The following is a 15,660-nucleotide window of genomic DNA, read 5'->3' on the forward strand; positions in this document are numbered from 1 at the left end:
TTCACATATTCATATAACAGTGCAGAAGTTAGTGCCCTGTATATCACTGCCATTTATGTAGTATTTTCATGTACATACGTATATTGGGTGAAACAATGCTAAATCAGTAGAATGGAGTAAGTGATTCCAATGCTTGTCACTGAGAAACTCTTCCCAGTTCTCCTTTCTAGCATTGACACTTTCATGTTCTATTTTCCCCTGCCCCATAACCAAGCCAAATTTATTAGAAAAAGCAGTAACTAATGTTCAAAGCACCCCAACAGGCTGGGTGCCCAGACACACTCCTATCTGTGCCATCAAGAGGGTGGGATATGAATGTGAAGGAAGAATGGGACCTCAGACCATGCACAAGATGGTTATACACGCTCATGACATGTAAAGTAGCTTTCCATCAAAATGGACATGGCATTAAAGCCAGAGGGGACATGGGTACTTCTTCCCTGTCTGCTATAATTAATTTAAAAATGAGCCAGATTAAATGAAAAATGGGTGGCACCATATCTAGCACTGAATACACTTTCTAGTATTCCTAAAACTGTTATGTTTTCACTTAGAAAATCTAATTACAGTTGTGCTTTACATTTCCATTTCAGGATCAAGGATTTCATAAAAATTACTTTTCTATTCTAATGGTTATGCATAATGCAGAAATAACCAACCTTCTAACTAACCAGCTTGTTGTTATTGCTGACAATTTTGTTCCTGACTTTTCACTTATCTTAAGAGTTTGGGGGTTCATGACTTATGAATGCTAGGATTTCAATATGCTCTTAATTTTACCCAGAAAGGGAGAGTTGCAAAAATGTTTGGTCACCATCTGCTATCCCTGTGTCAGATATACACAGTTTTGGCAGAAGAATGTCCCTACAAGGTATGATCAGGGCTCTGTTATTCTCTCTCAGACATTAGATAGACATGCACTAAGATAGAGTCAAAGAACAGAGCGAGCAGGGGATGATGCTTGCCCAGAATACTTTGACAGCTTTTAAAGAAAGTGTTTGCATTTAACAGTCATGTTTTGTTTGTCTAGCAGAAGACATCTCCCTCTGCTATCACCAAAGGTATACTTATGCAAGAAGTGGTCATTTTAAAGCCAGGACATGCAAGCAAATGTCATACTTATTTTTGAGGAATTTGTGGGATCTTCACATGTTATTGTAACCTTTTGGAGTTCAGAAAGAGGCGAGGGCTATTGGCAGTGTGCAAGACAAAGAACTTTACTTGAAGAAAAGCAACCTAAACTTTCCAGAAGCAGAACATTTTTCAGTGCTCAGTCAGAAGGGTAAGACTTTCACAGAACAAAAAGTCAGATTGCAATGGAAAGCCTTTAACTCTTGAAACGTACCTTTTTCCAGCAGGAGACAGAACAGGGCCTCCAAGCTGCATCTTCCTCCCTTCCTAGCTGTATCCATCTCTCCTCTCTTTTTATAAAGGAGACAAGCAAGCCTCTAGATAACTCAAAGCTGCTATGGGATACAGAGAAACAAATGCAGAGTCAGCCTTCAGCCACAGAGACCACTCAGCATCCATGATAGAGAGCCAGCAGGAGGCTGGCCACCCCACCTGCACAGCAATAATGAAGCTGCAAAAGGAAGTGGATGGAACTGCAGTTCTTGTCTAGAAGGCAGGCAGACTCTGCAGGAACACTGAGGCATCAGTCCCTCTCTCTTTTTTTTATTTCACAGTATAAACTTTATATTATCTGCCTTCACAAAGTCTCTGAGATTTTAGACTGATGCTGCTTGCCATATGCTAACACTGGATTAACCTCACAAAAGCCAGCCACCAGTGCAGCATGCAGGACCATTGATATCACCTCCTTGTTATACAGGGCAACTTTAAACCTAAAAAGCTTGGCACAGCCTGTACATAATGCAGCATCCTAATTCTCTGATTCAGCAACAAGGGCACATTTCAGAAATAATTCTCTAGAAGCCAATGTAGCAGGGACTAGTGTTTGGTCCACTCAATCTCTGGGGAATCAGAGCAAAGCTGGGCTGAACCAAAGAATACTGCTTTGCTGAAAAGTCCTATAAGTCCCCAGTCCACTCAATAAGCTCAGTACTGAGGGTTCATAATAATAAGATGCTTGAACTATGGCATTACTAAATTAATAGGCTTTGCAGAGTCCATAAATCTCTCACAGGGGTCCCCTTTTCCACTTCAGCTAGAAAGAAAGTAATGGCTAGGAGTTACAAAGGACTCTAGAGGGAATTAAGCTCTGAAGTCCTATTGAATTAGCATTGTTTACAAAGCAGTCATAAGTATAATGGATGTTAATGAGTCTTTAATGGGCCAAGTTGCAATACAACACTAGTGAAGTACAATTAACAGAAAGACTGTGCTTCCCTCCCATTTATTCTGCTTGACACAGGTGTAGAAACCCTGAATCTAAATTAATTGTCCTGTTGAGAACAGAGTAAAAGAGCTCAAGCTGCTGTGTAGAGTAAGAAAAAATACATTTCTTCTATGCCAAACCAAAGTGGGGCTGAATTACACCAAAACTAAATGTTCACACAGGAAGTGCACAGAACTTGGTTGAGGTTGGCAGATATCTCTGGAGGTCATCTGGTCCAGCCTCCCTGCTCAAGCACGGCCACCTAGAGGCAGCTGCCCAGGACCACATCCAGACCCCACAAAATCTGTGGGCAACTTGTGTCAGTGATTAACCATCCTCACAGCAGAAAAGTTGTTTTCTATTACAGACAGAAACTCCTGTGTTTCTGTTTGCGCATATTGCCTCTGTTCCCATGACTAAGAACCACTGAAAACAGTCTGGCTCCAACTTCTTTACACCCTTCTTTCAGGTATTTGAACACAGTGGTAAACTTTTCCTGAGCCTTTTCTTCCTTATGCTGAGCACTGCCAGCTCCTTCAGCCTCTCCTCCTACATGAGGTGCTCCAATCCCCATATCATCCTCATGGCCCTTTCCTGGAGCCCCTTCAGTGTGGCCATCTCTCTCTTGTACTAAAGAGCCCAGAACTGGATCCAGAACTCCAGATGTGGACTCCCCCAGTGCTGAGTCAAGGGGCAGGGTCACCTCCCACAACTTGCTGGCAATAATCCTCCTAATGACCCCCAGGACACCACTGGCCTTCTTGGGGCACACAGCTGGCTCATGTTCAACTTGATGTCCACAAGGACCCCCAGGCCTCTCTCCACAGAGCAGCTTTCCAGTCAATCAGCCCTCCAGCAGGTACTGGTGCAGGGGGTTGTTTCTTCCCAGGTGCAGGACTTTGGTTTCCCTTTGCTGAATTTCATGTCATTCCTCACAGCCCATTTCATCAGCCTGTTGAGACCCTTCTGGATGACTGATCAGAATGATTCTCTGGTGTATCAGCTGCTCCTCACAGTTTTGTGTCATCCGTGAACTTGCTGAGGGTATGTTCCAGATCATTAATGAGGATGTTAAACATGCCTAGACCAAATTCTGAACCCCAGGGTACACCAGGAGTTCTAGACACTAGATTTTGTGCCACAGATCATCCCTCTCTGAACTGGGCAGTTCAGCCAGTTTAAGTTCTGCTCATCCAGCCTGCGTGTCATTGGCTTCTCTTCAAGGATGTTACAGGAGACAATATCAAAAGCCAAGCAGACCACAGAATCATAGAATAGCTTGGGGATCTTAAAGATCACCTTGTTCCAACCCTCCTGCTATGGTCAGGGACACCTCCCACTAGACCAAGTTGCTCAGAGCCTCATCCAATCCGGCCTTCAACACTTCCAGGGATGAGGCATCCACAAATTCTCTGAGCAGCCTGTTCCAGTGCCAACGTCACAGTAAAGAATTTCTTTCAAATAACTAATGTAAACCTACTTTATTTCAGTTTAAAGCCTCTACCCCATGTACTGTCACTATGTGCCCCTGTAAAAAGTCCCTCTCCATTTTCCTGTTAGTTTCTTTTCTGGTACAGAAAAGCTGTAATAAGGTCACCCTGAAGCCTTCTCTTCTTCAGAGTATCCACTGCTCTTTCCTTATCCACCAAGCCAGTCACTTCATCATAGAAGATTATTGGGTGGATTAAGTATAACTTCACCTCTGTAAAGCCATGCTGAGCAAAAGTTTTTACACTTGTTTGGTTTTAGTTTTTACTAAGACTGGAGAGGAGGGGCTAGACATTTTTCAGCATTAGACATGTCATTGCAGAAAAAGTCCTTGTATTTTCTGCCTTTATTTGTGCCAGTCACTAATCTACCTATTTAGCTATTTAGAACACCTTGGTCACAAGCAATTTAATGTACACCTCCCCACTGATTCATGATTACCTAAATCCCACTGAAATTAATTTTAGCACTCTGTTCTCATTCTGACAGGCTGTCATTTAAAGAGCAACATATTCTGTCTCAATAGTGAGGTGTAATTCTGAATACATTAGCTATACTACATATAAATCTAAACATAAGCTTAAAATCTTGTAACTGGGGAAAAAAGTCAACAAAGGAGATATTACAAATGACAGGAACATACGAAAATTACTTTCAAGCAATCCGTACTCAAAAAAGTTTGCACAAAGAGTAATCTAAAAGTAATCCATATCAGAGTTTACATTCCTGAAAAGCTTTTAATCATGAAGAACAGAGTATGTTATATTGAAATTACACCACAAAACATACTTACAGTAAACTGTGCCTCTTCAGACATGGAATTTTACAAGCACATAGCAGCACTGAGGAGCACTACTGACCTGGAAGTCCTGTCTTCCACCACAGAGATACTTGACAAATTCCTATGACAAAGATCAAAGTTTTAGAGATTTTAGGATCAAAATTTGGCTTATGGGCATATTACCATATCTCACAGAATGAGAAGAACATCATCTCCTGCAGCACAAACAGCACCTCTTTGAGCACTCTGGGATTTTGACTCTGAATCTACCCAACAATACAAGAGACTCATAGTTACAAGAATGGCTTCTTCTGTGAAGGACCATATCAACATGGAGTCCCAAGACCTATCATGTTATCACCTCCCCCCTGCTGACGCCACTGTTCGTGGCAGGTGAGCAAACAGAGGAGCGTGGTCCTTCCATTAGGAAGGAAGACACGGATGTGGAGTACAGCTGGAACAAGCAGTATCATTGAGGTAAGGAATACCTCTGCACCTGAGGAGCAGGACATGGACCAAGCATGCACAGAGGCAGAGTGCATTAGGAGCTATGAAAAGACTGGAAACTTGCTAACCTAGACTAGCCTCGCTCAGAGTGCAAGAGTAAACTAACTCACAGCAAAAGCTGGCACCACGAGATGAACTATATACATCTGAGGGTTAAGCCCCTAAAAAAAATGCTTTCTCTTGAGTGGAGTTCACTGCTTCTTTCCAGATGCGGGATTGCCAAGTAATGAAGCTATCACTTCTATAAGTAGGACCTTTTGCACCTTGTGTGTTCTCCCATTCCCTAGCAGCCATGAGATCATCCAGAAGTGTGAACGCCTCTCCACATTACACAGCAGGATCTCCAGTATGGGGCTGAACCATGCTGGCAGGGCCAACCCCAGCCCTAGCCAAACAAGGACTTTGCACTTGATTCACCAGTTGCATGGACAGCTCTTTCCATGGGAGACTGGTTATCTGATTTCTTGCTTGCACACAGCGACAATTATTGTCAAACCTAATGTCCACAGTTTTGATTACTTGGTGAAGTAATTGCAGGTAACCTCAACATTACATAGGAATCAAAAAAGAAAAGAGAGGGTGAAGAAACAGAGGGAAGACGATCTGTTTTCACAAAAAGGCAAACCTAGATGCCAATTCAAAGCAGCTTGACGACTTCCAGAGGATCTCCACCTCCCTGTCAGAGCCCATGTCTGGCAGATGTCGGCAGCGCCAGTGCCCACGGCACAGGGGCCACACGCCGCTGAGACGCGGCACCCTTGCGCACCTCGGCAGCGAACCGGGGGGCTGAGCCGGGCCGCTCCCTCGGGGCGCAGCCCCTCCAGGCGGGAACCCCCGGGCCGGCCGCGGGGAGGGGGAGAGAGTTGCAGGGCGAGGCAGGCAGTGCTGGCCCGGCCGCCCATCCTTCTGCAGCCTCCGGGGCAGTGCTGGCCCTGCCGCCCATCCTCCTGCAGCCTCCGGGGCGAGGGCGAGCTCCTCCCGCTCCGCGCGTAGCGGGCAGGGCTTTGCGCCCCGGCCGCCGGCCAGCCCCTTGCCTGGGGAGAGGGCTGCGGCCCCCGGGGCTCCTGGGCGACAGGCGACAACCGCCGGAGGGTGATGGGGACGCGGGTGTCTGCCGTGGGTTGCCAAAGAGCCGTGCACGCGCGTCCCGCAAGGAGAGCCAACAGTCGCTCGAGGGAAACTAAAAAATAAAAAATACTCAAAGCTGAGTATTCTCTTCTCCTGGCTTCCCTACAAGGGTGGCAGTCCGACAGCAGCAGCGTCGGGTGATCTCTCTCTGGCCTCAGCTCCGCCGAAGCCCTCCGAGGACGAGGCCTCGGTACACACGGGGATGCCACGGCCACCCCGCGCCCCCCACCGCTGACCCGGGCAGCCCGGCCCGCGGGGGAACCAACGAGGGGAACAGCCAGCGAGCAAATAAACAATTTCCCTCGTGTAAGAAGTTGCCTTGCAGGTGCCTGCAGCTGGCGGTTAACACAGACAGTAAGAGGATCAACTCCATCTCCGCCAGTGCAGCAAAAAGAGGAGGAAAAAAAATAAAAGCCCCCTCATTTGCTATTCAGAACTTAGTTAATTTGGATGATAACGGTTAGTGTTTAATCCCATTGTACGAGAATGAATATACTGAAACCTACAAGACTCCTGGAAGAATAATGCGGCCGGCGGCACGGCACGCAGGGGTGCCCAGGCGGGCAGCCGGCCTTGCCCGCTCCGTCCCGCCGACCGGGGTAGATGCGCCCCGGGGCCACCACCGCCTCCTCCCGCCGAGTCGTTCGGCGCTCTCGACCGGCCCGTAGAGGTGGGAACCATCCCGGGACAGTGGGGCGAGGGCCGGCACCTCGCCTATCCTCCGGCCGCTTCTGGGGAAACGAACAGACGAGAGCGGCGGTGCCACCCGCCGTGCTCACCCGGGCACATGTGGCAGGGATGGTTTCCCCATTTTAAATCGCAAAGGGAAAAGGGTGGAAAAACGCGGAATACGGGAGAGGACGTGGGAGTTTCCGAGAGAACAACTGCCCGAGCTCACATGGCGGGGATATGGCTGTTTACCGCAGCCCTGCCCGGGGCTCGGTGGCGTCGCCCGTGAGGGCACAGCCAGGCTCCGGGCGGCCCCGCCGCAGGCCCGGTCGCTCTCGGCTTTTCCCTCCCCTCGGGGGTGGTGGAGCCCCGCGGCAGAGCCGGGCCCGGGGGCTGTGGCGGAGCCGGGGGGGGTTAGACGGGCGGGCGGCCCCGCGGTCCGTGCCGGGTTCGGAGGCGCACCGCCGGCCGTGGAGAGGCCCGGGGGGGCCGCGCCCGCTGCCGCGCTGTCGGGGGGGCGGCGGGCGGCGGGGGCGGGCGGCCCCCCCGGCGCGGCGGGGCGGCCCCGGCGGGGGCGGTGCGGGGCGGTGCGGAGCTGTGCGGGGCGGGCCGGGGGCTCGGTGCGCTCGCCAGGCGAGGAGCGCGGCTGCCCGGGCGGAGGGCCGCGGAGAGGAAAGCTAACAATGCTGTGAAAATATGTTTGCAGAAAATAGACAATTGTTGGATTAAACGTATTCAAGTATGAAATAATGCCTTTTTGTGTAAAAAACCTCAGCAATGTGAGCGTACAAAAGTTCCCCTGTGGCAGTTACTTGCTCCCTTTGTGAGCTTTGCGCTCCGGCGTCTCCACTTGGCGCGTTTAACTCGGAGCCCCCCTTTAAACGCGATTGTTTCTTTCTTTTTAATGACATTTACCGGATCAAAACATGCTGTTAATTCGATCAGAAAGCTTTACCCTCCTTAACAATGCCACAATAATTTCTCCTGAAGTTTGTTAAATTGACCAAAATTAGGCAAATGAATAGGGGGTCTGTCGGCGATCCCGCTCGCAGGTGACACCGAATAATGCACTCTCGGACCAGCTGCGATCCCCTCTTTATTTGCCCCTCTTTTCTTTGACCCGCATTATTAAAATTTAGGCCCAATGAAACTATTCATACTTTTCAATGGGACATTTTCCTATAGGATAATAGGCTACAAATTGAGCCTCTCCAAAGGAGAGGGGGAGAGCAGGGGGGGTAAAACAACAACGCACAGACGCGCACACCACACAAAAAAGGAGCGTCGTGTGCCAAAGGCTGGCGAAAGCCTCCCCGGGCCGACGGAAAAAGAAAAGGGGGGGATGATGGGGGGGGGATATCGTGTGCCAGCCCCCCGGTCCCACACCTGCCGGGGTGTCCCCGGCGCATAAAGCGGTGTAAACAAAAAAATCCTCGCTGCCACCTCTTATAAAGATGGACGTGTCACCAAGTCGTGTGAGAAAAGCCTGAGAACAAACGGGGCCACTCCGTCTCCAAGGGTTCTCCCTTGAACTGGGCGGAACAGCCTATTAAGGGCTTACTTAATTACTTTAATGACTCTGGACAGGCTTTAAAATGCAGTCAGCTCCGGGGCTAAGGGGAGGGGTAGGGGGTGCCGGGGATTTGAAGGCTGGCGGCGGGGACGGGGCCGGGGATGTGGCGAGCGGGGCGCAGGGCGCGATACCGCGTCCTGCGCCCCGCTCGCCGCATCCCCGGCCCCATCCCCGCCGCTATTGTGGGACAGTCACGTGTGTCCCCGAGGTCCACGTGGGGCGACACAGCTGGGCCGCCCCCGGCTGCGTGGACGGGGGCGAGGAGGGGGGGAAAGGAAGAAGAGAGAAGAAAAAAGCCCCTCATCCCCTCGCCCCCTTCCACCCTGATCTTTAATGCATACACTCCCTCGGCGCCGCTCTCCCGTAATCCTATGGGATCAGCGGGCCCGTGGAGGCCCCCCGGGGTCCCCCCCAAGTAGTGATGGCTTTATAAGGGGGCCGGAGAGAGAGGGGATGCAGACCCCACCATGGCCTCCAAGCTCAAGGAGCGGAGGGTGAGTCGTCGCCCGCCTTGCGCGCACGGGTCTGCGGGGCCGCCAAGCCGGCCTAGCCCAGAGCCCTTCGCCGCCTTTCCCTTTGAAAAGCCCCCCCACAAAAAACAACCACAGCCCCCTCACAAAAACAGGCTGCCCTGCCAGGGCCGTCCGCGCAGTCGGGGAGCCACCAGGGCCGCGCGGAGAGGACTGGCCACCGGAGCATCATCATCCTCCCCGAGAACGCGTCGCGCCCGGCACCGCTGCTCGGAGCGGGGCTGGGGACTGCCTTCCCTGGAGGGGTCGAGACCGGGGCCGGGGGCAGCTGTCACAGCGAGACTGGATCCGTCTGTTTTCTCTTCCCCCACTAACGCGCCCCATATGTTTTGCAGAGGACGCCGGTGTCCCACAAAGTGATTGAGAAGCGGAGGAGGGACCGCATCAACCGCTGCCTCACCGAGCTGGGGAAGACGGTGCCCATGGCTCTGGCCAAGCAGGTAGGCGGGGGGGAGCAGCCCCTACGCCCTTTTCTCCCCGGTGCGCCGCGATATCCCCCCATACGGCGGGGCTAGGGGGCGGCCCAGTGGAACGCAGAGCAGTCTCAGGGGAGAGGTGATGCCCACCTGCCCTGCCCGTTGCAGAGCTCGGGGAAGCTGGAGAAAGCGGAGATCCTGGAGATGACGGTGCAGTACCTGCGGGCCCTGCACTCGGCGGACTTTCCCCGCAGCCGGGAGAAGGGTAGGTGGGCGGGAGCGACCTCCCGCGGCCCCCGCCGGGTCACCCGTGGCGTGGAGGCGGCTTTCCCCCCTCCTCTCCCGACCCTGAGGAGCTCGATTCCCTTCCCTTTCCTTTCCAGCAGAGCTGCTCTCCGAGTTCGCCAATTATTTCCACTATGGCTACCACGAGTGCATGAAGAACCTGGTCCACTACCTGACAACGGTGGAGAGGATGGAGACCAAAGACACCAAGTACGCCCGCATCCTGGCCTTTCTCCAGTCCAAAGCACGCTTCGTTACGGAGCCTCTCTTCACGTCCCTGGGCTCCCTCCCGGAGCCGGACTTTTCCTACCCGCTGCATCCTGGGCCCGAGTGCCCCGGGCACGTCCACAGTCCCGCCGAGGGCGTGCTCCAGCCGCCCTCGGGGGGGCCATTCCCCTGGCACGGCGCCGCCCGCAACCCCTCCCTGCCCTACCACTTGCCCAGCGCCGCCGTACCCCTCGCCAGCCCCGGCCAGCAGCGCAGCACTTTCCTCTCATCCGTGCAGGGGCTGGACCGCCACTACCTCAACCTCCTCGGCCATTCCCACCCCAACGCGTTCGGGCTGCCCCCGGGCCAGCACCCCTCCATGCTATAGAGACTCGTCCCGCCTGAAAGAACACCTATTTATGACCGCGGACACTGCGGGTTACACCCGGGCGCACGGGGAGGCTGCCGGGGGCAGGGAGATGCGCAGGGGTCCCGGATGGCGAGGAGGAGCCCCCGGGGGCCCAGATCTGCCCCCGCCCGCCCTCTCCGAGGGCCTGAAGCTGCCCCCACCCGCTCGTCTTCCCACCTCGGGGTCCAGTGCCTGTACAAGTGATGCCTTGGAATAAAAGTTTATACCCGCCGCTGCTTTTTGTTTCCGTGAGGGAGCTTCCTCGGGTGGCGGTGGGAGTCTCCCCACGTAGCCACCAGGGCAAAGAGACGAGCGAGACGTGGTCAGCGAGGGCCCGGGAGCTTGCTGCACGCACCGGCCGTGGCCGGCGCTCCGGACAGGCGGGGCAGGACGTGACGGGCGGGGTGTCGGTGCCGCCCGGCCTCTGCTCGCAGGCCGTCACCGGGGGCTGGGAGGGAGCCCCGGCGTACGCCGGAGGTGGCGGATGCCGCCCTCGCCCGCAAGCCCTGCGGGTGCTGCCCTCCCACGCGCCCGTGGAGGGGTGCTCCAGGGGCACGTGTCCGAACCGCATCTCCCGTGTGCTCTGTCAGAGAATTTCTCTGCGGCGCAGCTCGTTCAGAGGAGGATGAATAATGGTGAAGGCACAGGACGGGGCGGGGAGGGCAGGCGCTGAGAATAAAACCAATGGAAGCTCCGGGAGCGAGTCCCTCCAGCCTCGCCGCTGGCGCGGAGCCGCGCACGGCTCCCTCCCGCCGGGGCAATTCCAGCCCCGCCTGAACCGAGCGTCCCGGGTGTTCCATAGCCCCTGGAAATCGGGCAGCCCGGCCATGCCCGGCGGGGCCAGAGCCGTCGAGGGGTAAATTAACTTATTCCAATTGGGTGGGGAGGCTTTGAGGAGATTTGACCTGGACTGTTTGCCCAGGTCGCGGAATGGGCTGACCCGCAATTTGTAAACCAACCCGACCCTTTATTCGGAGACAGACAAAAAGATCTTCATTACAATGAGTAAAAAGTGGAATGTGTATCTTCCATTTAACCTGTAAACACAGGAAAAGCTCCTATCCCAGATTAATGGGGAAAAGGTCACACGGCGGGATGGTGAGGAGTCAGCTAGGGAGGAGAGAAAAACACCCCCATTTCCTCGGGACACCTTTAGGATGGTAAATCCAGAGGGAACTTCTCTTTTGGTCAGCGTACACAGAACAATACAGACTCAACCAAACACATTCAGCAGCAGGAATGGCTGGTGACTATTATGAAAACACATGTCCAGCACTCATTTTTATCAGCGCTGGGTGCAGAATATGGTCAAAATGCTATATGACATATTCTGTGAGCTTTAAGCTCTTGTGATCCCACTTTGTGCCTGAAACATTAAAGATATGGCATTTCCCTGAAAATATAAATATATTCAGCATTTGGTCCCTGTTAACCAAATTAAACAAAACTTTCCTTTGCTAAGTAGATTTTCTCTGTGGGATTAGCAGAGGGCCACCATGGTAAAAACTGGGGTCATTTGCATATAATTTTGCAAACTCGCACTGGTCCATGACAGTCTTTGTCTCTCCAATGTTGCTATCCTGCATTTTTTTCTTTCTTTTTTTTTTTTCCCTTTTCATTTTCATTTAGCTGTGGAGGATAAACCCCTCTTTGGCTTTACAATGACTTTAGGATAAAAGTTTCCCCTCCCTCCACTCTTTCAGGGCTCTGAGCTCACCCTCCTGCTTTTGGCCCCAAAATTATTTTGGAATTTGCTAAAGTCAACTGTAGCAGGCATGGGAGCTGAGCTGCCTTCCCAGCTCAGACCCACACCTGCACACCATGCTCTGTGCACACAGGTGGGTCAGCATAGGCAGTGGGGTACAGAGCTCCCTTGGGACAGGCATCCCCTGTCTTTTGACAGAGGTTCAGCTCATTTGTCTTGATTTTATTTTGCATTTCTGTGCCTATCAGACAGAGACTTTTAGCTTTTTTTTCCCCCTGGGATTTATTTTAGCTCTGCCATGAGCATCACCTTCCAACCTTGCTGGGAGCAGATGGGAGCTGGATGACACCTGTGCTGGGCCTGATCAAGGCTGTACCTGGTCCCAGGTAGGGTGCCTCTCTGGGCTGGCAATGGTCATTGTCTGGCATAGGAGTAAAATTTACTGGTGTCCAGGAGCAGCTAGCACAGGGAATGAATAGAGAGGAGTTGTTCCTGAAAATAAACTACTTTAATTCCCAAAGCCCTCAAAATACTAGATTCTGTGTTATGAACCTGCTTGGCTAAAAATCTTAATGGTGAATGATTTGCTCTATCATGTCCTATTCCTTTCCTTCAGCTAGCATCTTTCTCATTCCTAGACTTTCACATCTCTTTTGCCACAGTTTGCCTTGCCTTCCTTTCCCATGCCTTTAATACCCTCTTTTCCACCTCCTGCTACTGGAATTCCTCTCTTTTCCTCACACATTCCACGTCCTACATGTACTACAATTCTTCTCGCCCCAGAAAATAGTTGTACAGCATGGTCACACCTCAGTAATTTCTTTATGTTGAGAGCAAATAATCATGTTGGGATCAAAGGACAGCAAAATGTAAGTTTACAGTTCTGTATCTGATACTGACTCTCTCTTGCTACTTACTCAGACAGTAGAAGAGTTTATGTTGATCTTTGGAATATTGCATTACTGAAAACATCTCCAACTCCCTAATTCATCCCAAGGATTTATTTGCATTATTATTTAAATAAAACATCACCAATTAGATCAAAGGGACATAAGAAGCCTGTGCATAAACTCTCCATCTTAAAGCTTTATGTTTTCAATAGGCAACAGGCAAAGCCTGGAGGAAATTCTACTGTCTCACTTTTCCTATTTAAATAAGTAAAAAATGTTTATGGACTTTGAGCGTATATAACACAGATCAGAACTCTTCTTTCTTCCCATGGTTTTACACTAGTCTGAATGCATTATTCAAAGACCTAGGGGCTTTGCTGGTAGTGCCACACTGTGGAGTTTCCAGCCTTGGAAAAAAGAGCCGATGCCACTGAACAAAGTCCCCGAATTCAGGACAACACAGTCATTCTTGGGGCATCTTATCAATCAGATCAGTAGCTAACTAGAAAAGAGTATTTTTATTGTACTTTGGGTCCGTGACCACAAAGATCTGCATCATTACACCTATAGGGACTGAGCCATGAGTTTAAAAGAAACAACTGCCGGAAAGAGAAGGAACTGCACCCACAAAGGCTTTTCATTACAGATCTATTCCAGTAGAGATGCACACAATAATTGGCTTCCTAGTGGTATGGGTATGATCCCTTTCCCATGGTGAAGATCCTGCCAGTTTATAAGTCTTGTGGTCCCACAGCTCTGTGGAATGCTGCTGCTATTCCCCAGGCTCAAAGGTAGCCTGCATGATTTGACCAGGACCATGCCAGAAGTGCTTAGGAGAGCAGAGGGTCTTAGGTGCCAGGGTACAATGATCACCCCAATCAGATCAGCTTCTTGCCCTCCTGCCACATTCTTGGAGAGAATGTAATAGTGCCTAGAAGTCCAGAGGGATTGTTTTTCCATTATAAATTGAATCAATTATAAGGAGGAGGAAACCTTCTGTTTGCCTGTGGAACAGTCTGTGTATTAGACATAGCTACTGAAGCAGCTGCAGGCTTGTCCAGCAACCCTTTTGCAAAGGCAGATTTTTGGAAGGAAACCCTCCAGCCAACAGTGCCATATTTGCTCAGCATCTGATCCCACAGATTTTCCTCCTGCCTTGAGTGAGTCTCAAATCATCATGTCTATTTCTAGCAAAATTTCCTGCATAGTGCATGAAGGCTGTTTTAGGAAAAGAACACTAAATTCTCTTGAAGAGAAAAGGCATTATAGAAAGAAGTACAAGAAAAGTCATTTTAGTATGTATGTAAGGTTAAAACTTGGATATCTACCCATGCAACATACTGCATACTGAATTTAACATAGGCATATCAAAACAAACAAAACTCGTTTCAAAAGATGAGAAAAAGCAACATTGAAGACTATTAAATGAAACATCACATGACAAGAAGGAGGAATAGTTTGTAAGATTCAAATTCAGAATATTACATTAGGAAATTTATCAAACAAAACAATATTAAATTCAGGAAAGAGATTGTTTAACGTTTATCTTCAAGCTACAGCAACTGAATGTTAATATGCATTATGCTTAATCAGAAGTAATACAATTAATTAGGTTGAAAAAACCCACTTTTGCTAACAGGAAATCTAAACTTTAGTATGTATGGTCTGAAAAGTTAAAGGCAATTTAATTTTTAATTACTGTAAGAATACAACACCTCCAAGTGCAGTTCTAGTGAATGTAATGATTGTGCTATTAAAAAATGAGGCCCTTCAAACAAGGGAGTCCTTCAAGGCAACAGGGAATTCATTACAGGGTCTGTGACTCAGTTCTTATGCTTTTGGTGAACATTATGAAGTTATTTTTACCCCCAGAGCATGTAGAAATATTTACACCAGCTAACCCTGCAGCACTTGTTTAGAGAATCTTGGTCTCCTACTAGCTTTGTGGAAACCAGGCAGTGCCTGAGCTCTGAGCTCATCTCCATCTCTTGTGAATTCCAGCACCAAAATTATGCTTTCAGTCCCATAAAGGGTGCAAGTATTTAGAGTAGGGCCCAGTCAAACTGGAGCCCTTAAGGCCGGGATCATGGCAGAAAGTGCCTTCATTGTAATTCAACCTGTATCTCCATCTACCTGCCCTTAGTTCCTAGCTTGAGGCTTAGACATTCTTCCAGAAAGTTGAAGTCTCAAGGATGAATGCTAAAAACTGTGTTCCTCTTTGAGGGCACCTTCTCATAACCATTCGGCCCCTAAAAAGCAATTTCTATGTTCTTTTAAGGAACCACTGTGTCCTGGTTCAACCTTTCAAAGGAGAAATAAGATGGTAGTCAGCCAGGGGAGGGTTTGGTCTTGTCTTCAAGGTATCAGCTTGAAGGAGATGTTCAGTTTAGAGGCATTAGCAGGAAGCTGTGACATGGCTTCAGTGCTTTCTCACTGCTAGGGAGGAGTGGAGACTGTGGCTTTTGCCTTTCCCTCCATTCTCCTCCTCTGGAGGTACATGTGATCATGTGTATACTATTGTGTACTACACACAGAGGAAGCTTGTACAGGCCCTCTTCCATAGTACACCTGGATTCAGTTTAGCTTTTTTCAGTAATTCCTAGTTTGGTTTGGCTGTTATTTGTTTAAATGTGGCTTTATTCAATCCTCACAATTTCCCATGCATGCTACATTAGTGCCATTCCAGGGGAAGAATTCACAGAAATTAGCCTTTTAAGATCAGTCTTTTATGACT

At 50.1% G+C, this 15,660-nt stretch overlaps 1 protein-coding gene across 2 annotated transcripts; it reads left to right on the forward strand.

Annotated features, from left to right (window-relative positions):
- Positions 1-8,951: 8,951 nt before the first annotated feature.
- On the forward strand, positions 8,952-10,310 carry HELT (helt bHLH transcription factor). Of its 2 annotated transcripts, none has more exons than XM_058804269.1 (4): positions 8,952-8,978; positions 9,350-9,454; positions 9,599-9,695; positions 9,814-10,310. In XM_058804269.1, exons 1-4 carry the CDS (start codon positions 8,952-8,954, stop codon positions 10,308-10,310), a joined length of 726 nt encoding a protein of 241 aa, XP_058660252.1. The 2 variants fall into 2 exon arrangements, with proteins under 2 accessions (XP_058660252.1, XP_058660253.1); XM_058804270.1 differs by having other exon boundaries at positions 9,817-10,310.
- The last annotated feature ends 5,350 nt before the right edge of the window (positions 10,311-15,660 follow it).

Source organism: Ammospiza caudacuta, chromosome 4 (genome assembly GCF_027887145.1).
Source record: "Ammospiza caudacuta isolate bAmmCau1 chromosome 4, bAmmCau1.pri, whole genome shotgun sequence".
In the NCBI taxonomy this organism is placed as follows: domain Eukaryota; kingdom Metazoa; phylum Chordata; class Aves; order Passeriformes; family Passerellidae; genus Ammospiza; species Ammospiza caudacuta.

What these genes read in the sequence shown, in the direction of transcription:
- HELT (XM_058804269.1), top strand. Translation starts at nt 8,952, where the DNA reads ATGGCCTCCAAGCTCAAGGAGCGGAGG. An exon ending in CCAAGCTCAAGGAGCGGAGG is followed by an intron (nt 8,979 to 9,349) that starts GTGAGTCGTCGC and finishes TATGTTTTGCAG; the next exon opens with AGGACGCCGGTGTCCCACAA. An exon ending in CCATGGCTCTGGCCAAGCAG is followed by an intron (nt 9,455 to 9,598) that starts GTAGGCGGGGGG and finishes TGCCCGTTGCAG; the next exon opens with AGCTCGGGGAAGCTGGAGAA.